Here is a 25,456-nt window from a genome sequence, read left to right as displayed (position 1 = left end):
GACCTAAACATCTCTGAGTGCAAATATATTAAAAAAGCAAAACACAACCCTGGTGATTGAACAGCAAAAGGTAACCATTATTCAACATCAAGATTATGATAAAATCAGATTACTGGATAATTAAAGAATGACACATCATTCTGTGTTTATAATTTTCTGTCAAAGTTCTTCTTGCCCTCTCCTATGCTCATGGATTTTTTTGGGAAACTGTGCTACATAAAACAAGATCAAATCAAAACCTTCTGAAATGTTTTTAAAATTGCATTGAGGAAAAAATCCTCTTCAAACGTTAAACAAGAAAAATCAAATAAGTGCCAAAGTCACTTTCCTGAGAATTGGGTGTAATGTACTATGGAAAATGCAAAGCTCAACTGCACTGACTTTCCAGTCAGACTTTTCACCTAGAGTGTGAAGAAGCAGATACAAGCCACGTGTTGAACTTTTCAGTGTACTCTTCCATGTTGTCCTGACATATCTCAAAGGTTGTGACAGAGATAGCTGAATCTAGTGTATGATTGGATAATTCTGTGATCACTGAAGGGAGCATCTGCCCAGCATTGTTTGGTCCCTGGGTCATCTTTTTAGTTTTCTTATTTTATTGTTATTGTAAGAGTAACAAAGAATATTGTGCAACATCAAACAACAACTTTTTCTAATCTGTTGAATTTTTTATACTTGTCTATCTGTCCAGCCTGCTCACAACAGAACTCCCATCATGTCACACTCTTATTGCAGTCTGACCTAAAAACTGAGAGGTATGGCTTCCCAAAATGTACCTGCTCAAGAGCTCAGAAGTTTACAGCGATCACTATAAAATACTACAGATGTTTAAAAACAAAATGTTCTGTTTCTTCTGCCTACAATAGGGGCTGGAAAATGAATAGATCAAGGTGTTTTACAAAGAAAAGAAGCTTGCCCATCCCCATTATTCTTCAGCCTCTCCAATACTTAACCAATTTGTGCAAAATGCTTTAGTTGAATTTTCTGGTTTCAGGTATTATCCATGTCACTTCACCTATATGCAGCTTAACTATTCCAGAATATTATACTCAAGTTGGTTTATTTAAAATCTTGTCCACTTTAATGAGATCTGTTTTCTTATACAACATGAACTCAATAATTTAACTCAGTGTTTGTTTTCTTTACTTGCTTTATCCTTTTGAATTGATTGCCAGAAGAATCTATGAATTGGCTGATCATCACATTTTGATCATTGAAAAACAAAGTCTTTGACTCCAGCTCTTAGTTTTCCTATCAGTTATATATATTTCCCCCTATCTGTCAAGAAATTATCCTATCATAATACCAACATCAATTTTTAAAACCTTCTGTAAGCCAGCATAATGCAGTGGTGCTGGAACAATTTGAGAGTGGGGTTGCTGAGTTATGCACCCCCTTCACCTGTTTATGCCCCTCCGGTGGTTGCCAACTCCACCTGACCAAACCAAACCAATGCCATTCACAGCAATGGCATTTGGTCCAGGAGAGTTGGCAAGCATAGCCCCTTGCTTCCACAGCAGGGGGCAGCTGATGAGCCCTGGACCAAGGCCAGGAGCAGAGCCCCAGGCCGATGGTGGGACCCTGGGCCGCAATGGAGCCTCCAGGCTTTGTGGCCTGGACCCTAGGTCTGGTGAGCTGTGGAGCCCGTGAGGGGACCCTGAGGACTGGTGGAGTCCACAAAATCAGTGGGTAGCAGGACCCTGGAAGGTGGCAAAGCCAGTGGATGGAACCAGTGGAGGCCCAGTGGGACCCAGGGCTGGCAATGCAGGAGGGTGGTCAACAGAGGGACTGGCACCAGGGCACAGGTGGCATAAAGTAATAAAACAAGTCTTTTTGTTAAATTTGGACTCAAATATTTCTTTCAATGTATGGTACAATCTAAGCATGAAGCATAACAAGTTGTATTACTCAATTAGTTTATTACTCAATTTGCATAAATTATTCAATACAGTTTTCTTGGTGATAGGTGAAATCCATCCCTCCCTGCATTACAGAGTGGTTAGAAAATTTAAATCGACCCTGAATCCAGATTCAGTGAGCATGGCTGCTGTTTAGTTCTTGTATCACTGCTGCGGTTTTAAGCCATGGTTTGGAATCGTGTCAGCAGACTCTCCAAGCCAGTTGCACAGGTATTTCAGAGGCTAAGGCAGGGGTGGGGAAACTTTTTGTCGGGGGCTCTTGACTCACAGAAAAATTAATCAGGAGCCAGGGACTGTGGGGAGGTGGCGGTAGGGGAGGGGGACTGGAGTGCCAGCATGGACTCCCAATGCTGGGGAGGCTCTAAGCCTCAGGGGCCAGATCCAGGCAATTCAGGGACCGCATCCCACCCCGGACCAAGGGATCCATGTAAGGGTGGATTTGTGGCCTGTCTCTGCACCACCTTTATTGTGATCTTCAACTCCAGACTATTCAGAGCGAGTGTGAAGACCCTTTTGTTCTGAACTGCAAAAAGGTTGCCACTTGCCAAGATGGGCCTGGAGTCTCCCAGAGTCAGGATCAATCTCCTGGAGACGATTGAAAGCAATCTGAGAGATTTTAATAGGCTATTTTAAGAAAATGACATGAATGATGATAGGGAAAAAAAATCTTCCAAAATAGCTTCAGTTACAGTTTACAACCCTAAGCTGCAAATAAGGAGTGCCCTACTCAGACATTTTGCCAAGAAACCGTCTGTGTAGGTGCTGGTTAGGGTGTAAGTGATGTGAAGGGCCTTGGACTGACCCTCTGCACTGTGAGTGAATGTCATACCTAGTGAGACTCGTTCATCTCAGAAAGTTATGTGTAGTGAAATAATTGTTACTTTTATTATAAAATTTAATAGCCAAGTGGTAGAGAAATGTTAAGAGGTATAAACAAGGGAGAATTTAAATACAATGGTCCAGCATCTTCTTAGCTTTAATTTATTGAATTCACTACTGTATAATTTTCCTGTAGCAAAGTAAAGGGTTTAGTGATGAACAAAAGAGTGAGAGAGAAATAATTACATGATTGTTAGAGTCCTCTTTTCACTTCTACAACCCACCCTCTTTTCTTCCCTCTATAGTTTTAAGTATTTCTTTCTTTTATGAATATCTCCAAAACTAGAAAACAAGAAAGCAGTTTGAATTAGTATCGTTGTTATGGCAAAGATGTTGGCAGGGTGGGGAGGGTTTTATTATTATTATTATTATTATTATTAATTTTTGGCTACTCTCACTGTCTTCACAAAAATAAAGGGTGAACTCAGTGTTGGACATCAGCATTAAGTAATTACACTTTAGAAAGCATGCTGCTTTCTCTTTTTTTGGTGGTTGTTCAGAATTTTACAGCGCTCAGAAATATGTCAAGTGCTTTAGAGTATAGATTAGAAGATATGGCCCTGCCTAAAGAGTGTACAGTCTTTGTTGCCTATTTACAGTTCATTTCTCACTATGTAGGTTGAAATTCTTATATTACATTAACAAAGGATTTTGCTGCTATGCTGTATGTTATCACACATATTTTTAAAATCTCTTTTGGTAAGGTCATTTTATATAAAATGTCAGATTTTCTGTTTTAATCTTGCACATTCCCTGTGTATGTAAGAATTCTCTGCAGCATTTCTTTGCACTTAGCAATATTTTTTCTCCTTTTTAATATTTGAACATGTACCCCATCCCTCTAGGATTCTTCATTACTCTATTGGGTACATATCTTATTCGCTGCTTAACCTCACCTTCTCCATTTAGTTAGCAAAGAGTTTCCAGATGTTTTCATTTACAGAGTAACTTCGTATCACTGTATTTGTGACAAATGTAAGCTATAAAACAAAGTGGCATGAAGAAGGTGAAGAAGTTTAGGAGTCACTTCTAGCAAATGGAAACTTGATCTATTCCCAGTGGGGATCTGTGTAAACCAAAACACTAAATAAAATGGCTAACAACAGCTCAGTTAACTTTTTTTTGGATTACTGTTAAAATAGGCTTACATTTTTGCATTTTTCGAATCATTTCCTAAATTGAAGAAAAGGAAATTGATATAGAAATGAATATATGTGGGAACCAGATGTGTCTTGTTCAGAATAATGACAGGTTTATTAATGAATATGTTAAAGATATGGTTTTTAGGAGCAATAGCTTACATTTTCCAACAAGATATCCATGTTTTACATGTCTAGTTGGGTGGACAGTTGCACTTGCATGCACATTAATATTTTCAAGAGCAAAGCTATCACTGTTCACATAATCGAAAACACAAAAATAAGTGAGAGTTTGGACTTGTGAATTGTGGAGACATGATCATTATTAAAATATACAGTTATATAGACAGCATGCTGTTGTCATTAATTGACTTTATGCTGTATTATGCTGTATTGCCAATATACTGTAATTAAATGGCTATATGCCTGAATTTAGTTATTGTATGTATGTGTAACTAATTATGCTTAATTTTCAAATTAAAAAATGTAATTAATTAAAAACATGATCAATCCTGTATTCATTTGCTGTAAATTGAGTTACTAAGAGAGAGAATTGAATTTTCAATTGGTTTGAAAATATTTCCTTTGTTTAAAATCTTTTAAGAAAAAAATTGAAAATCGCCCAGAATCATGTCAACTGTGACAAAATTTGTAAAATATCTGTTATAAAAATGAAAAGGGTAAAATCTCTACTGTTATAAAAGGAGAGGCGTCTGTCACGCCGTCTGTCACAGAGAACATTTCAGAAGTTTTTAGGAGGAGGCAGACCCCAATCCCCTCCTACAGCCCCGGCCCCTACGCTGAGGCCCCAACCCCACCATGTGGAAGGGAAGAGCATGCAGATCCCCTCCACACACACAACAGGGAGGGGAAGAGTGCATGCACACCCCAGCATCCCCAGAGCAGCAGGGAGGAAAAAGGCCGCATGGCCCCAACTCCTCCCCCCCCCCATTCCTGGGAGCAGCAGGAAGGGAGATGGCCATGTGGCCAGAGCCATCCCAAGCCTCCCCGCCCCTGGGAAGAGCAGGGAGACAGGAGGCCACAGGTACGTTTACCATCACAATGGGGAGGGTAATGCTAGCATAATATAAAATGTAAATTGTACATAAACAAGTTGTATGTGCCCTTTAATTCACATATTATCTAAACGCAAGTATATGTGCAATAAGTATTCAGAAAACTAATGGCTTCTCTCAAGACCATCTCATATTTATACAAATGTATAACAGATTTGCCAGACCTGTTTCTATAAAATAAATTATCCAATTGAAAAGAATGAATAAAAATAAGACTATTACTATAAAAGTAATTTATAGTTAATGTCAATGTGGAAGGTGTGCTTTAGGCATTTAGTAATACAAAGTGAATGGGGCACCAGGGCAAAATTTTAGGGATGTACCAGTCGATGTGATAGTCAAAAATCTGTAAGGATTAATAATTTTGAGGAGATAATGTTAAAAATTTAAGATAATTAGTGTGTCTTAATTTAAAAATAGGCTTTTGCCTGTCACTAATTTTCTTTTTGATTACAGAGTACTTTGTTAGTTTGAATGAAGTGACACAACACATTTGAGGGCACAAGTAGAAGGGGACAGGTGTGTTTCCACACAGGATAACTGATCAGTTTACAATTGTAAGCAGAAAAACTTTCCCTACATTTTACAAACTGTCAATGTTTCACTTGAAAAGTTATGCTCCTAAGTGTGTAATCACTATAGGGGCTCATCTAAACTACATTCCTCTTCTGAAAGAGGAATATAAATGAGCCCGATCAAAAATGGAAATGAAGCACAAATTTACAAATCTTGTGCTTCATTTGCATAATTGCGTGAAAGCGCGTTGTCGAAAAAGGGTTTTTTGAAAAAGAAACCGCAGTCTAGATGGGGTTCTTTTTGGGGAAAAAACCCTCTTTTTGGAAAGAACCCTTACACCTCATTTTTTCAGGAGAACGGGTTCTTTAGAAAAAGGGGTTGTTGATTTTTCGAAATAACTCTATATTAGACTTCTTTAAACCCATTTTTAAAAAAACGCTCCCATGCAGTTATGAAAATGAAGCACAAGCTTTGTAAATCTGTGCTTCATTTTCATTTTTGATCAGGCTCATTTACATTCCTCTTTTGGAAGAGGAATATAGTTTAGACATAGCCTAGGTGTGCAACTATCCAAGCCTCTCTCTTCTAATTACCAGTTTCTGCAGATGCTTACATTGTTCTCTGGAAAATATTTCTACTTATTAATATGTGTAATTATACCTTAGGGTATGTCTACACTACCCTCCTAGTTTGAACTAGGAGGGTAATGTAAGCATACCGCACTTGCAAATGAAGCCCGGGATTTGAATTTCCCGGGCTTCATTTGCATAAGCGGGGAGCCGCCATTTTTAAAACCCCGCTGGTTCGAACCCCGTGCAGCGCGGCTACACGGGGCACGAACTAGGTAGTTCAAACTAGGAAGCCTAGTTCGAACTACCTAGTTCGTGCCCCGTGTAGCCGCGCTGCACGGGGTTCGAACCAGCGGGGTTTTAAAAATGGTGGCTCCCCGCTTATGCAAATGAAGCCCGGGAAATTCAAATCCCGGGCTTCATTTGCAAGTGCGGTATGCCTACATTACCCCGCTAGTTTGAACTAACGGGTAGTGTAGACATACCCTTACTGTGCACTTAAAATACTTCATATCTAGTACTGTCCTACCACAGTCTCTATTTCGGGAGCCAATGCTGGCAGATATAATTCTTAATTTAATGAGGGTAGTCCAGCAATAGCTTTCACATACAATTAACTTAATAAAAATAAAAGGTATAAGGAAAACGTGTATCAGTATATAATTTCTATTGGTATAAAAGTTGACCATTCTTGTCGTCTTCTGCCTATACAAAGTTTGTAGGAGTTTTTTTTTCTTTAAAGTACCTAACTTCTTTTTGTGCATATACAAGGTTGCAGAATTTGTGGATATATGTATGTATTTATTGTGTTTTGCAAAAGTTCCATCATATATATAAATATAAAAAATAAAATCTGTTGGGTTACAAAATGGCCCACTAAACTTAATCTTAATAAAAAAAAAAATCTCATATCCTTCCGAAGTTCTCTCATCTACCTTCTTGAATTGTATACATTTCAGTCCTATCCTGAATTCTCCTTTTTCTAATGGGTACAAAGCTAACTTTCCTTTTCACCACATAATAAAATATGTTATCTACTGACACATATTATAGTCTTATGTACCTTGTGCATTGCTTCAGTAGCATTGTTAATATATTGTGTCCAGAATTATGCACAGTGGCTCATCTTGGAAGCACAATGTTCTTGAAAGCCCTTCGTATAAGAGCTATAAGGATCTTTTGTTATACGTCAGTCTTTTACAGCTGTTTGCTTAATCTCACCTGCAGCCATTTGGAGATGGCTTAAAGGAAGAAGGGAATTAAAGAGATTGAAACGGAGTTCCATTGAAGACAGTGTAAGCAGAGGTTATTCTCTGCTCTCCCACCATTTTGTGTATGGGACAGAGTTTGAAGAAGGTGTGTTATTTTGACAGAAAGGGAACTGTTGTCATTTTTCTCTGATTTATGTAGATTTTCTCCTTTAATATGCTGAACATCCATCTTCTAATATGTTACTGCTTTCTTTATCGTCCTTCCTCCGTTCGTGGCATAAGTTAGGCAAAATTTAATGCTGAGCCTAGTATCATTTTCCATTGCTCTCAGAACTGGTTGCTCAAGTGCAACTCAGAATTTTACTGTTAACACCACAACTATAGACTTCTTCATTCTTTTAGTATATCAAGTATTTAAAGGACGCTAATAAAACTATGTGTTCCATCGTCAAGTCGTTTTGTCATCATCAGATAGTTAGAATTCATTAAACATGACTTCCACTTTGGCAGTTACTTCTGATTGGTCCAGAACAATGTACGCGTGTCCAGTTTTGGGAAAAAAAATCTGTACTTATTCTACTTTGTCTTTAACAATGCCACTAGAGTATTACTCGATAAAGAAATAAAACATGTTAAATATTAAACTTGGATGTTTTTCTTTTCTGTAGCAAAGACTCCTTTTTTGTAATGAGTAAAATAATCTGAAATTATATTCTTTTCCCAGTATTTTAAGGAAGAATATTTTATACAAAGAACTAATGCCTTATCTAATAGTTATTAGGGTTGTAAAATCCTGTTGAATTAGTTAACCAGTTTAACTTCACCAGTTAAACTGAATTGATTAAATGGAAACAGGTAGGATACTCGCATGGGCTTAGAGTTGGCAGCCAGTTGCAAGGGCCCTGCGGGACAGAGCAGCCCTCTGTTTGTGGTGGACTGCGGGCAGGAGGCTGCTCCCCGGATACGGGTTACTTTTTAACATCCCTAATAGTTATGCAACTTATAAATGGATGAGAATAAATACCTGCTAATGTTGATAATAAAGAAAAATGTGTAATACATCTGATAATTTTTGGTATCAGATTTTGTTCTCCATTTTAGAATAGTTTTGCAACAATGCTGCTGTAGTTCTGCAATTAGCCTTGTTTTTCAAGGAGTTGTAACTGCTGTAAAACTTGCCTGGAACTGCAGTCTGGAACTGAAGTCTTATCCTTTGAGTAAGGTTTAAAACAAAGATAAGAAAAAAAGGTCTGAAAAATGTTAGAATGGCATATGCTTTAGCAGTTTAGAGAACACTTCAGTTTGGAGCACTTATTTTTCTTTCAGACTTACAATCAACTTTTTAAAATACATTTTGAAGAATAGCTTCTTATAATGTTGAATAAGCTTACCAATGGTCAGTTTTTAAGTATTTAGCCAATGAAAGCTGATTACTGATTATCTACTTAGTTATCAACTTGGTGGCTTCATAGGATGATTTTCTGTGATATAAGAGGTAGCATTAAGTCTATTCTACATGCTTTACAACCCACTAATGCTTGGTGTTTAAATTATTGAAAATATAATCTAAATAAAATGCATACGAAACCAGAACATACCATTTGCTGTCTTCAGAAATCCTGTTGCTTGGTAGAACAATGTTTATTGTGTTTCTGCTCTCTTCCTTTCTCTTTATGGTCTTTTGAGATTAGATTGTAAACTCCTTGCGGGCAAAGGCATTGTCTTTTTATTTATTTATGTGCCAAGTGTAACTATGATACACTATTAAAAATGATACATGATTAGTTCAGGATTCCTAAGATAAATCCATAAGTAAAATATCTCTTGGATTCTTTTTTCTTCACTGAGTCATATCCAAAGCTATTTTTTAAGAAGAGCCCATAATTTTGGAGAATGAATAGATGAAAAATGTTGTGAGCTCCTCCTGCTGGTTCAGCAGCAGCAATAGTAGTTCTAGGCGAAAGCATGTTAACATATTATTAAGAGCCTGGCTTAAATCCACAAAAGAAGCAGTTTAACTCTGCAACTCCTGGCTGAAGTTAAAACTTCAATTCTGTTGTCTCATATGAACATATTTGAATATGCAGCATCACACTTTGAGTCTGGGATCTCCCGATGCCTAGGCACATAACAACTGGGAATGGGGTAGGGAAATGTAAGGTAATTTCAGCCTGGAGTTGCTATCTTAGCTCTAAATTTCCTTGCTTTTTTCAATGCAAGGCAGACTATTAACATTACTTTAATGTAGTTTTCATGGTTGATAAAAAAAAAATAATGCTGTTGTAATGGCTAGATGTGCGTCAGCTGTGACTAAATGTTTTGATGTAGTCTTCTCAAAAGACAGACTAGAGCTTTCCTTTGAAATATGTGAAGCAGTTTTAGACACAGCTTCTCAGATGGATCTAATTAGTCTTTCATAGAACTGGATGTCCGTTTGTTGCAGCTGAATTCTCATTTCATTCACCCATAACTAGAAACACCTCTCTTCAAACGTGTTTCTTCAAAGAATGAGGGGTTTAGGATTCCATGTTTTACTGCTTTTTGATGTTGGTTTCCCTTTAACTGAGAAGACCTTATGTTTATACAACTGTTATTATTAAGAAAACATAGCTTTGTTCATGAGAGTTCATTTTGTATCAGTGTTGGCTATTGATGGAATTCAGAATCTGTTCAATAGATCTTGATGTACAAGAATTGTAGGGAAGCTATATGTTTGGCTATTAAGTTCACTAAAGAAAGCTGAATGCAAACAGAGTGTTTAAAACAGGAAGCACTTTTTTTCTAATAAGATGGAAATAAAGATTAAGGACTATCAGTTATAGGATTCAAAAGTAAAGAGTAATCATATTTATTATTCAAGCAAAATTGCTGCTAAAAAGAGCACTTTCTCTACAGTTTTATATGTCTTTAATGCAGCGTTCACTACCTGAGAATGAGAAATATTGCAAATACGCTGGGTGGTAAATGTTTGGTGAATTAATCTGTTCAGTGAATGATATTTAGATACATCAGTGGTTGGAAATACTTAAGAGAAAGGGGTCAGATTCTCTTCCTACTCACATCCCCATTTGGCTGCTTTTACTAGTGACAATCAGCTGTTTGGATATTCCCCTGGAGTAGTGTTTCTCAGTGACTGCTGCATCACATCTGTGGCACTATGGTATGAGAGTATATTTCAAACAGGCATACCAGGAAACGAGAGTACATGCTGTGCAGCATTGACATTCTAGTATGATGATGTTTTATTTGCAATAAATAAATATTGACTCATTGAAGGGTAGAATGTGGCAGTAGACAGGGCAGTGATGTTGGGAGAACAATTCTAAGGTTTGTAATGATTATTTTGTTTTTAAACTTTAGTCATAGTTGGGAGAGTAGCAATGGGAAGTGACTAAGTAAACGTAGCTAAAGGAAGTGATTTTTTGGGAGGATTGAAGGAGGAAAGTGAATTTGCTAGGCATACAGAGGGAAGTATTTTTCTAAAATAGTAAAACTGAACTGGATCACTGCATGTGATTGATATAGAATATAAAATGGATTCTGGCATGATATTTTTATGTCAGGACTCTGGTGAAAGTATGTTAACCTCAAGGGCAAATCACAAATGGTTTATGGAGTCACCAGAAAGATTAAATGGAATTATACCTCCTCTATTCAAAATGCTTGTGTTTTATGAAATGTTCGACATGTTAAACGACTATTAAGGATGCAAAATGAAGCATTCAGAATATGGGAAATGCCAGATTTCACTTGTGCTTGCCCAACCTGAATTCATCCCTCTTGTGTGTTTGCATTGCATTGGTCTTGATTACATATTTTTCCACAGGACCCCTGCCTCATTCAGCACAGGTGAATTAGTGCTGTGCAGTGAAGGAGAATATTGTCTGCTGGCTCACTACTTTATTTGTTCCAGAAGTTGGCAGGTGTGTAGTGAGTGAGGCAGGAGATTACAGGAAGAAAAAAGAGGGTCTCATGGTTACAGCAATTGAATGCTGCCCTGGAAAATTGGATTATATCCCTGTTTCTGCTACAGATTTTCCAAGAAAGGCAACTAAATTAAAACAGTTTGTTTTACAGGAGGTCATTAATTATTTGTTCTTCACTTTTCTGGTGCCTGCCTTGAGACCCTGGGGTCTGATTTGCAGAAGCTCTAAGTACTCATAGCTGCCACTGAAGTCAATGGGAGCAGTTCTTTGAAAATTTATAGCGTTATGAAAAATCAGGTGCTGGATGTTAGGGATGTCATTTTGTAGACTACGTGGTTAATCAATAAGTCTATGCTTATCTGTTAATCTTGTCAACTACACACATCCCCCCCCCCCCCCCCGCTTGATGCTTCTGTATCAGGGGTAGGGTAGAGGGCAGGAGCTGGTACCTGTGCCAGCTACTCATGAGCACCAGATCTGCCTGCTCCCCACCCCTACGCTGCTGCCTCTGATAGAGAGGCAGCAGTGTAGGAGGCGAGGGGGGCAGGCTGGAGCTGATACACATGGGAAATTGGTTTTCAAACGCATGCTAGCTCCATGGACCTGTCAACCTCCCCTCCCCCTTGCTGCTTCCTATAGGGGCAGCAGAATGGGGAGGCAGGAGCCGGCTGGCTCAATAGCCAGTTCTCCCCAGCACCAGCTCCATGATGCCATCTGTTGTCCTCCCCCCATCCCGCCCTGTGCTCCTGCCTCTTTCAGAGGCTTTCAGAGGCAGTAGCATGGGGAGGGGCCAGGGGCAGCTGCCGCAAAGCAGCCTTTGTGGCGGGCCCCAGTTCCCCACGGACAGAGGCTGCTCTGCATCCCCTAAAGCAGCCTCTGTCCGTGGCAAGCCTGGAACAGCCACAGATGGAGGCTGCTTTGCGACAGAAGCCTCTGTCCATGGGCGGAGGAGGGGGGGTTCGAGCTCCCCATGGAGCAGTCTTTGTCATGGGGAGCTCGGACTCCCTGCGGACAGGGGCTGCTGCCGCCCCATACTGCTGCCTCTATCACAAGCATCAGCACAGGGAATCAGGCACCTGGTCTGCGGGGAGCAGGTTTTTAAACCTGTCACCATATGCTGCTGCCTCTGTTACAAGTTTTCATGCGGTTACACGACTATTCAATTACACGATATCCAACATCCCTACTGGAAGTCTCAAGTTCAGCACCCAAAATTATTGAATACTTTTCACCTTAATCTCCTTTGTGGCTCAGTTCCCCTTAACTAAAGCGTGGCTGTTAACATCCCTTCATTCCACAGGAGTGTTGGAAACTACATTAGTATTTATTAGCACTCAGATACTATAGCCAGGAATATGGGGGAGTGCGGGGCACTGCTTATGTGACTGCGCCCATGTGCCTCCTCCTCATGCCTCTGCTAGTCAGGGGGAGGGCTCCACCCCTTTTTACCCCCACTCTACCCCACACACTCCACTCGTACCCCATGCCCCTGAGGGACTAGGGAGGGAGGGAGAGGCGAGAGCAGGAGAGGCTGGCGCTGACAGTAGGAGTCTCCCCCCACCCTACACTCACTGACAGTGGGGTAAAGAGGAGTGAGCTGGCCCCAACCCGCTCTGCTTTGCTGGCTCCCAGCTGCGCCACTTCGCTTCCTGTTGCCAGTGAGCGCAGGGGCACTCCTTCCCTTTCCTCCACGCTTCCTTCCCCAAGTGACACAGCTGGGAGTTGGTGGAGCAAACTGGGGTGCTCCCCCCTCACCCCTATTGAGTGCAGCAGGTCCTCACCCACTGAAGCCTGCACCAGGGCCCCCACTAGTCCCTGGGGCAGTGGATGAGTTGGACTCTGCCCACTGACTGGTGGCCTCTTGCCCCTGCCCCTTATGGCATTTGGGGGACAATTTGGCCCTTTGTGCCATCACACATCTCTCCTGACTATAGTGATGAGTGCCATAAAAAAGCCCATGAGGAAATCAATAATTCTGTCTTCAGAGTAGGATTTGAATAATGATCAATAATTAAGGTGTATGGACACATCGAACACTGAGGAGACAACAAACTATTACATAACTCTTCATAGATAAGAACCTCTATTTGTGCACTGAATGGGCAGGGGTCTTGTGGAGAAAATATGTGGTCATGTAATTAAAGTCTGTATCATAATGCATGCATAGAAAGGAGACAAATTAAGATCACAGAAACACTTAATATCCTCTCTGATCTGTTCTAGAGGGACTATCTCTAGGGATCCAGGTCACACTCTGTTCATTCATTCCTAAGCTTTGTTATTGAGACTATTTTCAGGAGTGCAAATTTTAATGTTAGGCAAATTGATATGATCATCTCTTCAGAAGAAAGTAGCCTTAGACTGTAATCAAGTCATTTCTCATAGGACAATAAAGACCCAGCATATTATAATGACCTTTGGTCACTACCATTCTAGGTAATACATGAATTAATATAATGTAATGTCCTAGAGGTTGAAGATTAACAGTTACCTGTCCATATGTTATCCAGTTCTCCATAAAGCAGAAAGTGCTATTCAACACTTGTGATAGTTGTGGAATGAGACTGTTGTGCAGTGTCTGTGCTAATACAAAATTGCTGAATGCGAAAAAATATATTTTGTGAAGCTTTTTTTTTTTTTTTAACTTATGGGTTCAAAAACTTAGCTGTTGTAACTCAGCATGGTTCTGTTGAAGTTGATGGAGCTATCTGAGGATGTCCCCCAGGAAGTTTGGCATATATTACGTTTGCTGACGTAAGTGGAAAGAACTACTAGAAAAACAAATTACAATTACAAAAATGACAGTAAGATGAGCGTTCTTTGTATACAGCTCTAGCATTTTTTGAATTGTCGGATCTGTTCTATGTTATACTGTATTTGCCTTTGTGTCTGTTTTTGTTTTTTGTTTTTACTTGGAGTGTATTTTACAGAGTACGTACTACTTTGCTTTTTCAGCAGTTTCTTATCTTTTTACAGAGGTAAATTCTAAAGAAATCAGTTGCAGCGATTCATGGATGAATTCAAGTTTTATATGTTAAGTTACGTTTGGTCTAGCTTACTCTGTCACCTATACACTGTGGCTACATCTATACTGTAGGCTTTTTGTGCAAGAACTGTTTTGCGGAAGAGTTCTTGTGCACATATCTTCCACAAGAGCACATCCACACTGCCATGTGCTTTTGCACAAGAGCACCCAAGGCACTGTGGACGCTCTTTTCCGCAAGAAAACTAATGGCCATTTTAATGATAGGGGCTTCTTGCGCAAGAAATTCATGTTGCCTGTTTACACTGTCCTCTTGTGGAAGAGCTCTTGCGCAAGAGGACTTACTCCACGTGAGGAAAGGAATAACTCTTCTGGAAGAAGCCCTGTTTTCCAACGCTGTACTGTAAATTTACTTGCTCAAGAATACGTGTGCATTGTAGACAGCCAGCAAGTTTTTGCACAAGAACAGCTGTTCTTGTTCAAGAAGCATGCAATGTAGACACAGCCTGTGTGTCTTCTATTTATCAGCATAATGCAGTATTAAAAATCAGAATTTTTAAGACCGATTGTTTCTTTTTATATAAACATATGGGCAACATGGCTCCTGATGTTTCATTGTGTCTTCAAACTCTAATAAAGTATGTAATAATTCTTTTCTCACTTATGATAATAAAATCTTAAATAGAAAATGCTAAGCTAAAAATAACTTTAAGTATCTCCATAAATTAGTATATTAAATAATGACATTTTTGTGTGTTTGCTTAAATTAGCTAAATGAAATACAACAGTTTAGACCGGAAGAGGAGCTGAACTGGATCATCCCATTCAAAATCACAATCCTGGGTGTTTACGATGGATACAACCTTTGAGGAAACCTGAATCCATTTTCTAAAATGGAGCTGAAGTGCAACAGTAAAACTAAACTACTAAAACTCTGGCAAAGTTCAGATTTAGAGCCAAACTGCAACTTAGACCTGTCTCTGATTAAGACTTAGACTAAACTAGCACTTATGTCAGTAAAACTTTTGTCTCTTAGACATATTTAAAAACTACACTCATGAACAACATAAGTTTTTCTAGCAAGAGCGCTCATATGAACAGCACTCTGTTTTCAGTAGACCTATCCCACCAACAGAGCTCCCACCACTTGTTGAGCTGGTTTTATTAGGTCGATGGGAGAGTTATTTACTATCAGCATAACATGGCTACACAAGAGCTACTAAAGCAATTCGTAAAGCTATGCCACTATAAACTTGTATTTGTAGATATGGATCTTTTCTCCCATTCAGTAATGGCCTTGAGACTAAAAGAGAAGAAATCTTTGTTGATTGCAGAAAAAATTAATTACCATTATGGAGAAAATATATCGTAGAGCAACCCTTCAGCAGATGCTCACTATGAATGCCTATTGGTTGTCTTCTCCAATGAATGTCTCCATGCTTTCTTTTACCCTGTTCTTTGTACATAAATGGACTCCCAAAAGATCTGTCTTTCTGTAAACCCATTATCATCTTCCTACTGCAATGATTTGAACTTAGTTATAAGAGAGAGAAACTTAGAACTTGTCTTCACAAACATTTAGCTTGCAGCAAGATGAGCTGTGAATCTACCCTGCTCTAGTATGCTGTGGATTAATTGTCCATACGGAGCCTACTCGTGCACTGGTCCACAGCTGACTAGTGTGGGATAGATTTGCATTTTAGCTTACTGCAAACAAATTATTCATGTAGACAGGCTTTCAGTAATAAATTAAACAAACAGTTCTTCTTTGGGGATGTCCCCGTGGGTGCTCCACTATGGGTGCTGGGCTTGCCCCGGCGCCGCAGACGGAAGCTTGTCATGAGCAGTGTTCAACCGGACTGTGCATGTGCCGCGGGCTCGCGGCTTTCGCGCTCTTTTCTGTCTTGCGCGGTCCGGCCCCCCTCCAGTTCCTCTTCACCGCCTCAGGCTGCAGATGCTTGGAACCGCGCTCTTCATTTAGCTCACTGAACTAGATTATTTCTAGTTCTCTTCTTGTACATACACCCTTACTTCCCCTTTTTCCTTGTTTTCTCCTTCTGTCTCTCTCTCTCTCTCTCTCTCTCTCAAAAAAAACCCCACTATTGTACGGGAGTAAGAATAGAAACCGCTTACTGTTCTTACCTCCCGCTTCTCAGCTGTTCTCCCTTTCACCCCTTTCTCCTTTCACTCCTTTCTCCCTTTCACTCCCTTTCATCCCTTTCTCCCTTTCACCTCCCTTTCACGTAGTTGCGTTCCCTTAAAGAGAGAAAGAAAGATAAAAACAACAGATAAAGACAAGAGAACAGAGTCATTATCATCACATTACCATTTACTCAGAGATAAAACTCGGCTGCAAACAACAACTGCCTCAAGGCAGCCGGCGAAATGTCAACTGCCGGCTTCAAAGAATGTGGCTCTTGCCGGGAGGCAATGCCAGCCTCCGATGGCCACTCAGAATGTATCCGTTGCTTGGGGTAATCTCATGTCCCCCAAAAGTGTACCCACTGCATCAGACTCACCTCTAGGGCTAAGAAAGACAGAGAGAGGCGTCTGCGAATGCTTCTCTTCGACAAAGCCTTGCAGCCGCAGCAAACTGTTTCTGACCAGCAGCCCCGCCGGGCTTCCTCCCCGACTACTATACTCACTGGCATGATTCTCCCCATGCCTCCTCCAGGCTGCCTCCATCATTTCTGGCTGCTGCACCTTCCCATCGCAGACATCACTACAGGCAGCTCTCTGTGTCCCCTGCTTCTGCCACGGCATCAGACATCCACTCCTGTTTGCCCTGCTCTCCGTACCGTTACCGATATTACGCCCATTCCAACTATCACCACGGCCGCTCACCGCGACATGACAAAGGTCATTGTGGAGTCCGCCACTCTCGAGACTCCTGCAGCGGCTACTTCTATCGATCACGTTCTGCCTACAATTATCCATCACGCAGATGCTCTCCAACTCTGGTTCCCCTTACCCCTCCGCACCACTCAGCATCACCACCTCATCCTCCATCAGAGAGGGATCACACTGCCTTTGGGGACCGCCTACCAGGGACTTCTATCCCAGACTCATCCCCGCCAGAGGAGGCAGTCACACCAGGCGACAGCTCTCCACCAGATGACCTCCGTCAGTTCCAAGAGTTGTTTAAGCGAGTAGCCATTACACAAGAGATTCCGATACAGGAACTCAAGGACAAGCAACACAAGCTTTTCAGGAATCTCCAACTGCAGCATAGGTCATGCCTGGCCATTTCTCTTGACGGCGGCATCCTGGAACTGGCTGATGAAGTGTGGCATGCTCCAGCGTTGGCTCTTCCGACCAACAAACGGGCCAACAAGAAATATTTCGTACCACTGAAGGGCATGGAATTCCTCTTTGCCCATCCACCACCTAACTCCCTAGTAGTCGATGCAGCTCAACAGAGGGCTAGAGCCCCACATCTCAAACAGGGCTCTGATAAGGATGTAAGAGACTGACCTCCTGGGCAGGAAGGTCTACACTTCAGCAACGCTACTCCTCAGAATCGCCAATTACTCAGCGCATCTCTCCAATCATGCCTTTGATACGTTTTCACACCTCACCCCCCTCATGGATCATCTTCCTGATTCTAAGAAATCGATCCTGAGGTCAGTAATCCAAGAGGGCTACACATCAGTGAGAACGTCCCTCCAAATAGCCATGGATGTCGCTGATACCGCTGCTCGCTCCACTGCTACTGCCATCGTTATGCGCAGAGCTTCTTTCCTTCAAGCGGCGGGAGTTCCGAAGGAACTACAGGCCAAAGTCAAGGACTTACCCTTCGACAAGGATAAGCTCTTTGCAGAGACCACGGACTCAATCTTACATTCCTCTAATGACTCCCGAACGACTTTGCGAACTCTAGGGATGTACACTTCCCCCCTTTAAGAGACGCCGGTACTCATCATACCAGCGCAGATATGACTACTCCTACATCAGACATCAGTGGCAACAACAACACAACAAGTTTGATGCGTTGGTCGGGGGTGAGCAGACAGTCAGAAGCAGCATCATGAATCGTACAACACAGCTCTTTCACCATCGGCTGAGGCCCTTTCTACATCAATGGGCAAAAATCACTATGGACAGATGGGTCCTCGAGATTGTTCAATCTGGCTACCCTATCCCTTTCATAGCCATCCCACCAACCACCCCTCCCACCCTGTCCTTCAGGGACCCCTCTCATGAGACCCTCCTCCGACTAGAAGTCGACCACCTTCTCTGTCTGGGTGCCATAGAGCCAGTCCCAAAGGTTTTCAGGAACAGGGGCTTTTACTCACATTATTTCCTCACCCAGAAGAGGTCCGGAGGTTGGCGCCCCATCCTAGCTCTCCACTGTTTGAACAAATATCTCAAGAAACAACGATTCAAAATGATGAATTTAGCTGCCATAATCCCTGCGTTATATCCACAGGACTGGTTTGCCGCCCTCGACCTCCAGGACGCCTATTTCCACGTCCCTATCCATCCAGCTCACAGGAGGTTCTTGCGCTTCCTTGTGGCAAAGGACCACTTTCAATACAAGGTCCTCCCCTTCGGGCTATCGTCAGCCCCCAGGGTGTTTTCAAAGGGTTTATCCGTGATCACGGCCTTCCTCCGACGCCAAGGGGTACTCATCTTCCCTTACTTGGACGATTGCCTACTCAAGGGCCCTTCTGCACACGAGGTCTCCCAGATGGTTCACCTCACAAGGCAAGTCTTTCAGTCGCTCGGACTCCTCCTCAACGAGCAAAAGTCCATCTTGCGCCCCACTGAGAACATCAAGTTCATTGGGGCCCGCCTGGACTCACTTGCCGGCAGAGCGTTCCTACCCTTACAGAGGTTTCAAGCCATCCAGGACCTCATTCACACCATCACCGTCAGCCCTACCGTTCCTCTCATCACATGCCTCAGACTGATGGGCCATATGGTCGTCACAACATATGTGGTGAAATACTCCAGACTACACTTGTGCGCCCTTCAGTACTGGCTGACTCTCGTATACGACCCCACCAGATACGATCTCCACAGGCCGGTGACGCCACCACTTGGCGTTCTCCGATCACTCCTATGGTGGACCAGCCACACAAACCTGCTGGCAGGTATACCTTTCCATCGACAGGAGCCACTCCATCAAATCACAACGGATGCCTCTCTACTAGGCGGGGGGGCTCACATGGGCTCCCTCTCAGTCCAAGGCCAATGGTCCTCACAAGAAGCACGGCTACACATAAACCTTCTAGAGCTACGCGCCATTTTCAACGCATGCAAATTCTTCCTCATCTACATTTGAAACACCATAGTGAGGGTACTCACGGACAACATCACAGCCATGTATTACGTAAATTGCCAAGGTGGCGCTCGCTCCCATTCCCTATGCATGGAAGTCATCCGCTTTGGAACTGGTGCGTTTGCCACGGAATAACACCTACGGCATCCTACTTACCTGGCACCACAAACGTGATGGCAGTTTTCCTGAGCAGACATTTCCACGTGAAGCACAAATGGGAAATGCACGATGGTGTCCTACGCAAGATCTTCCAACGTTGGGATTCTCCCCGAGTGGACCTTTTTGCAACTCCCGCCAATACAAAATGCCGCAAGTACTGCACCAGGGCAGGCCTAGGCCGTGCATCCCTGGGGGACGCCTTCCTTACCACTTGGCGCGGACCCCTCCTCTATGCATTTCCCCCCATACCTGTGATCCCCAAAGTCCTTCAGAAGCTGAAGGCGGACAGGGTAACACTGATACTCATAGACCTGGACTGGCCTCTCCAGCACTGTTTCCCCTTCCTACACCGTCTCTCCATGCAGACACCAATCCGCCTTCTGCCACTCCACGATCTCCTCACGCAAGACCGAGGACGCCTGAAACACTCCCAGATACAAATGCTGAACCTAACAGTATTGTTCCTAACTGGCTGACTCCATTCGAATCTTTCTGCTCCGTTCCAGTCCAACACGTCCTAGTACACAGTAGGCGACAAACTACGAAAAGAAAAACTTACCTTCACAAGTGGCGCAGATACTCCTCCTGGTGTACCTCGAACCACCACAATCCGATAGATCCTTCGATTCCCTCCGTCCTGGGCTATGCGTTGCACCTAAAGAACAAAGGCCTCACGTTAGCCTCACTCCATCATGGTGCACCTCGCAGCAATTTCAACATTCACATCACCCATAGATGGCGTTTCTGTCTTCGCCCATCCTACTACTAAGAGATTTCTCAAGGGCCTTACCAACATGGCCCCTCCGCACGGCCCAGTCCCACCAGTATGGAGCCTGGATGTAGTCCTTGACACCCTAATGAGGCCGCCATTCGAGCCTCTGGTGACTGTACCCTTGCATTTCCTCACTTTGAAAACCGCTTTCCTGCTTGCCATAACTTCAGCACGCAGAGTGAGCGAGCTTCCCGCCATGGTGGCCATGCCACCATATACAATTTTCTATAAGGATGGAGTAGTCTTGAGACTACACTCAAGATTCATACCCAAAATCGTCTCACATTTCCATGTCAACGAACCAGTGATCCTGCCCACTTTTTTTTCCCGAAGCCCCATGCCTCACCACGAGAAGCGGCCCTACACTCCTTGGATACACACAGGGCCTTAACATTCTACATAGATTGCACTAAACCTTTCAGGCTTACGGACCACTTATTCGTCTCCTTGGCACACAGGTCAAAGGGTCAACGCCTATCTTCCCAGAGAATTTCCAATCTCGTAACCTCATGCATAGTGCAATCGTATGCAACGAAAGGCTTACCCCTTCCGTCCCAACCACATGCTCACTCCACTAGAGCCACGGCCACATCTACAGCGTCTTCATAGAGGGGTATCTCTGGAAGACATCTGTAGAACAGCGACTTGGTCCTCACATGAGACCTTCGCCAAACACTATTCTATTTCCCTACTCACTCGTTCAGAGGGGGCAGTGGCGACTGCGGTACTCTCCACAGCGGATAAATAGTGACTCCTTGCCCTCCTTCCGTTTTGGCGACTACTGCTATGCAGTTACCCATAGTGGAGCACCCGCGGGGACATCCCCGAAGAAGAAAGCGAAGTTACTCACCTCCGGTGCAGTAACTGTCATTCTTCGAGGTGGTGTCCCCGCGGGTGCTCCACGACCCGCCCTCCTCCCCGCTTTGGAGTCCTCTCTCTCTCTGCTTTTGTCGCTTACAGACTCCGAGGCAGTTTCGAGGAACTGGCAGGGGGCCGGACCGCGCAAGACAGAAAAGAGCGCGAAAGCCGCGAGCCCGCGGCACATGCGCGGTCCAGCCAAACACTGCTCATGACAAGCTTCCGTCTGCGGCGCCGGGGCAAGCCCAGCACCCATAGTGGAGCACCCGCGGGGACACCACCTCGAAGAACGACAGTTACTGCACCGGAGGTGAGTAACTTTGCTATTTTCTTTTCTTACTTTCCCGTGGCTAATTTCCAGACAGAATCATTTTGGATATAGGGCTAAAACCTGATCCTTAATGTGTGTACCTCTTTCTTCTGCAGTTCATGGTAATCTGATCTATTATGATCTATTTGGTCTTAAATACAAGAATATTGACAGATATTGTACTTTAAAACTAGCTTTAATAACAGTTGTTAAAGTGTGGCCTCAAGCATTGTGAATCATAATTTGATACTCTCTTTCTCTCTAGTTATACTTTTATAAACATACATACATACACACTCTCACAATGTAAACAAATCCACAGATTTAGATAGCCTTAAGTTTCATTACTGTAGGAATGCTGCTGCAGTCACTTGCTGCCCTTTTATTGATATGTTAACATTGTGCTTATAGCAGTGAACCACGGAAAAGGTTCAGGATTGTTCTCTCCTTGTTGTAATACAACAGATCAGTTTTATGAGTAAAAGGTTCAGTTTAATTTTCCTAGCAGACCTCTGAAACTAAAGAACCATTTTCTAATTCACTATTATTCTGTACTTCTGGGGTAAATCTACACAGCGCTGCATAGCTTAAATTGCATAGCTTATTTTGAGATAGTCTATTTCGAAATTTGGCACTGTATACACCGTGCCAGATTTCAGAATAGACTGCTATTCCGACAAGTCCCTTAATCCCCAATGGAATGAGGTTTACCGAGGCGTTGGATAGCAAGCCCGTTATTTCGAATATATTTTGAAATAACAGGTTTCTTGCTAAGACATGGAAAACACTATTTTGGGATACCAGACATATCCTGAAATAGCACCACTGTCTAGACATACCCCGGGTGTCCCTAATTCAGGAACATGTGTGGTATGGACCTCGGCAGGCTGAAGCGGTTCTGTGCGCTGGTACTCTCCCTCTCTTCCCCCAGCTGTGAGAACAGAAGCATAGTGACATGCTCTACTGAAGGCTTTTCCCCCATAGTGGGCTGTTTTCTTAAGGTCCTTGATCATTCTGTGATACTGTACTTTATTTCAAAGGTCTTGCTTTGAACTTTTGGCAAATGGTGGCAGAATCAGACGTAACAATTTAGGTGGTAATAGCTCCAACCTCAAGTGACGAGGCTTATTAAGAACTTTGGATGACTCTAACTTAAGAAATTTCTGCTCAAATGTGTTCCATTGAAACTTAGCAATCCTGTCAATGGGACTTCATAATTTTCTTTGGAGTTACTTTACAGGAAATAGTCAACCCATATTTTTTACTTATATGTTGAAATGGATCACTGGCTCTTGACTGGAAAAAGGGTTCTAAATACACCTTTGTTCAATTCTACTCACTGAGTATTTTTTCCATTTCCATGGCAACTGGGAGCAGGTCCAGTCTTGTTATTTCACAGGCCAGGATGCAAAGGCTTGATTCATAGGAAAATGTTTCTGTCTCAAGAACAGTAGCAACAATAATTCCAGACTATTTTTTCCACAGTAATGCTGTAATACAAAATATTTTAAAAGGCCTTAGTCAGTGTCTGGCCCGGCTCTATACACTTCACTTACTGAAAGTCCCCAACGCTGCAAAGGGTGGATGTAATTTGATGAAATTTGATGCAAAGAGTGAATGAAATTCACTCATATGCACTAAGCTTCCATTTCCATACTAACCATGAGCTCTGTCTTAATTCCAGAAAGGACACCGAGCTGACAGCAGGAACAGTTTAGATGTCTATCGGCTAGGCATGTCACTAAGAATTCAAGAAGGGCCATGCTGTATCAGACGAAGGGTCCACATAGCCCTCTGACTTGTGACAGTATCCACTGCCAGATGCTTCAGAGGATTTGAGCAAAAGCAAATTTTATTGAGTTATCCATCCCATCATCCAGTCCCAGCTTCTAGTAATTAGAAGTTAGGGACACCCAGAGCATAGGATTGCATTGCTGATGATCTTGGCTAATAGTCATTGATGGACCTCTTTGCCATGAACTCATCTCGTTCATTTTTGAGTCCAGGTATGCTTTTGGCCTTCACAACATCCCCTGGCAATGAGTTCCATGTGTGTTAAAGTATTTCCTTTTATTTGTTTTAACCCTGCTGTCTTTGAGTGACGAGTGTTGTTTGAATGAGTAAATAAGTCTTCGTTATTCACTTTCTCTATGCCATAAATGATTTTATAGACTTCTCTCAAATCCCTCTTTAGTCATCTCTCTTCCAAACTGTATAGTCCCAGTCTTGTTAACCTCTCCTCACATAAAAGTTATTTCATACCCCTAATATTTTTTTCCCTTTTCTGTACTTCTTCCAACTCTAATGTATCTTTTTTTTTTTTTTTTTTTTTTTTGAGTCAACCAGAATTTCATGTGGTGTTCAAGATTTGGGCATACCATGACTTTATAAAGTGGTGTTATAATATTTTCTCTTCCATGATCTATTCCCTTCTTGGTGGTTCCTAGCATGTTGTTAATTTTTTTGACTGCCACTGTACACTGACTAGATTTTTCAGAGAACTATCCACAGTGATTCCATGATCTTCCTTGAATAGCAACAGCTCATCTAGTGTCTATCATTTTCTATGTACAGTTGACATTATGTTTTTCAGTATGCATTACCTTTCATTTATCAACACTAAATTTCATTTGCCATTTTGTAGTCTAATTACCCAGTCCACTTTGGACGTAACTGAGTAATTCTGTATGTGTGTAGACTTTATTGCCTTAATGTTTGCTCCTTTTCCCAAACCATTTATGAATGTGTAGAACAGCACAGGTCCCCATACAGATCACTGAAAGACCCTGCTATTTAACTCTCTCATTGTGAAAACTGACCATTTATTCTAACCCCTTGTTTCCTGTTTTTAACTAGTTGCCAATCCATGAAAGGACGTTCCCTCTTTATCTCTCTGAATTCTTGCTTTGCTTAAAAGCCTTTGACATGGGGCCTTATGAAAGCCTTTGTGAAAGTCGGAATATGCTTTATGCACTGGATCATGCTTGTCCCAGTGGTTCAGCTATTTTCATCACTTAGACCAAATTCAGTGTGCCACTTAAGACTAAATTACTCTGCCCTAATTTCAGAGTTGATACCTTTTCCAGCCTTCCTTAAGCTATTTTGTTTGATGGAGAGTGCATCACTCCCTGGCTCCATCCGTTGACCAGTGGCGGAGAGGACAGTCTGGTTCCATCAAGGTAGTGGGTATTTTGAAAACCCCTTCTCTGTCTCTCTTGATTTCATATTAATAAGTTTATTGGAGATTCTTTTGTGTGGTCTGTTGCTGGAATCACAGGGAATATCTGTAATCACTGTTGTCAGCTTTTTACATTGGGGAGCCCACAAGCAGCCAGTATTACACAAGGCATTTAACCCAGGCCAGATCACAAAGGTGGAGTACCTCATAAACTCTAAGGCCAGAAGAAATCACCAATGTATCTAGTGCGATCTCCCTTATACCACAAGCCACCAAATTCCATCTAGTTACCCCTTTGTGAAATAAACAACCTGAATTAAATAAGCCTTATAGACTTTAGGAGACTAAGCTATTGTTTGTCACAGGCAGAGAATAGGAAGAACTGAATTACACCAATGCCCCAAGCCTCCACAGTGGCAGAGAATTGTTAGATATACACAGATGATCCTGGGAAGCAACCCGTGTGCCATGCTGCAGAGGAAGGCAAAATAGGGTTTCTGCCAGTCAGACCTGAGTGGAAATTATTTCAAAAGTTAATAATGGTGATGAGTTAAATTCTGAGCATATAAGCAAGACCTACCAGCAAAGCATTTGAGAGTGAATTTGCTGTACTGCCTCAGATCATGAACCTTCTTTCTTCTAGTGTCCATCTTCAGCCATGATCATCTTTAATCCTT

At 42.2% G+C, this 25,456-nt stretch overlaps 1 protein-coding gene across 3 annotated transcripts in view; it reads left to right on the top strand.

The window, feature by feature from the left end:
• PCCA (propionyl-CoA carboxylase subunit alpha) overlaps nt 1-25,456 on the top strand; it is a 475,238-nt gene that overhangs the window by 325,773 nt on the left and 124,009 nt on the right. Inside the window, exon 20 of one of the 3 annotated variants that reach the window (XM_075918751.2) lies at nt 5,470-5,502. The exons of the other annotated variants lie outside the window; for them this stretch is intronic. Within the exon in view, the coding sequence (XP_075774866.2) occupies nt 5,470-5,487 (18 nt within the window). The 3' untranslated portion in view covers nt 5,488-5,502. Of the gene's footprint in view, nt 1-5,469; nt 5,503-25,456 lie in introns of those variants that run through there. 3 annotated transcript variants of the gene reach the window in all.

The sequence above is a fragment of the Pelodiscus sinensis genome, chromosome 1 (genome assembly GCF_052426305.1).
Source record: "Pelodiscus sinensis isolate ZL-2025 chromosome 1, ASM5242630v1, whole genome shotgun sequence".
Taxonomy (NCBI): Eukaryota; Metazoa; Chordata; order Testudines; family Trionychidae; genus Pelodiscus; species Pelodiscus sinensis.
Note: the sequence above shows the minus strand (reverse complement) of the source record. Positions and strands in the feature narration are given on the sequence as shown.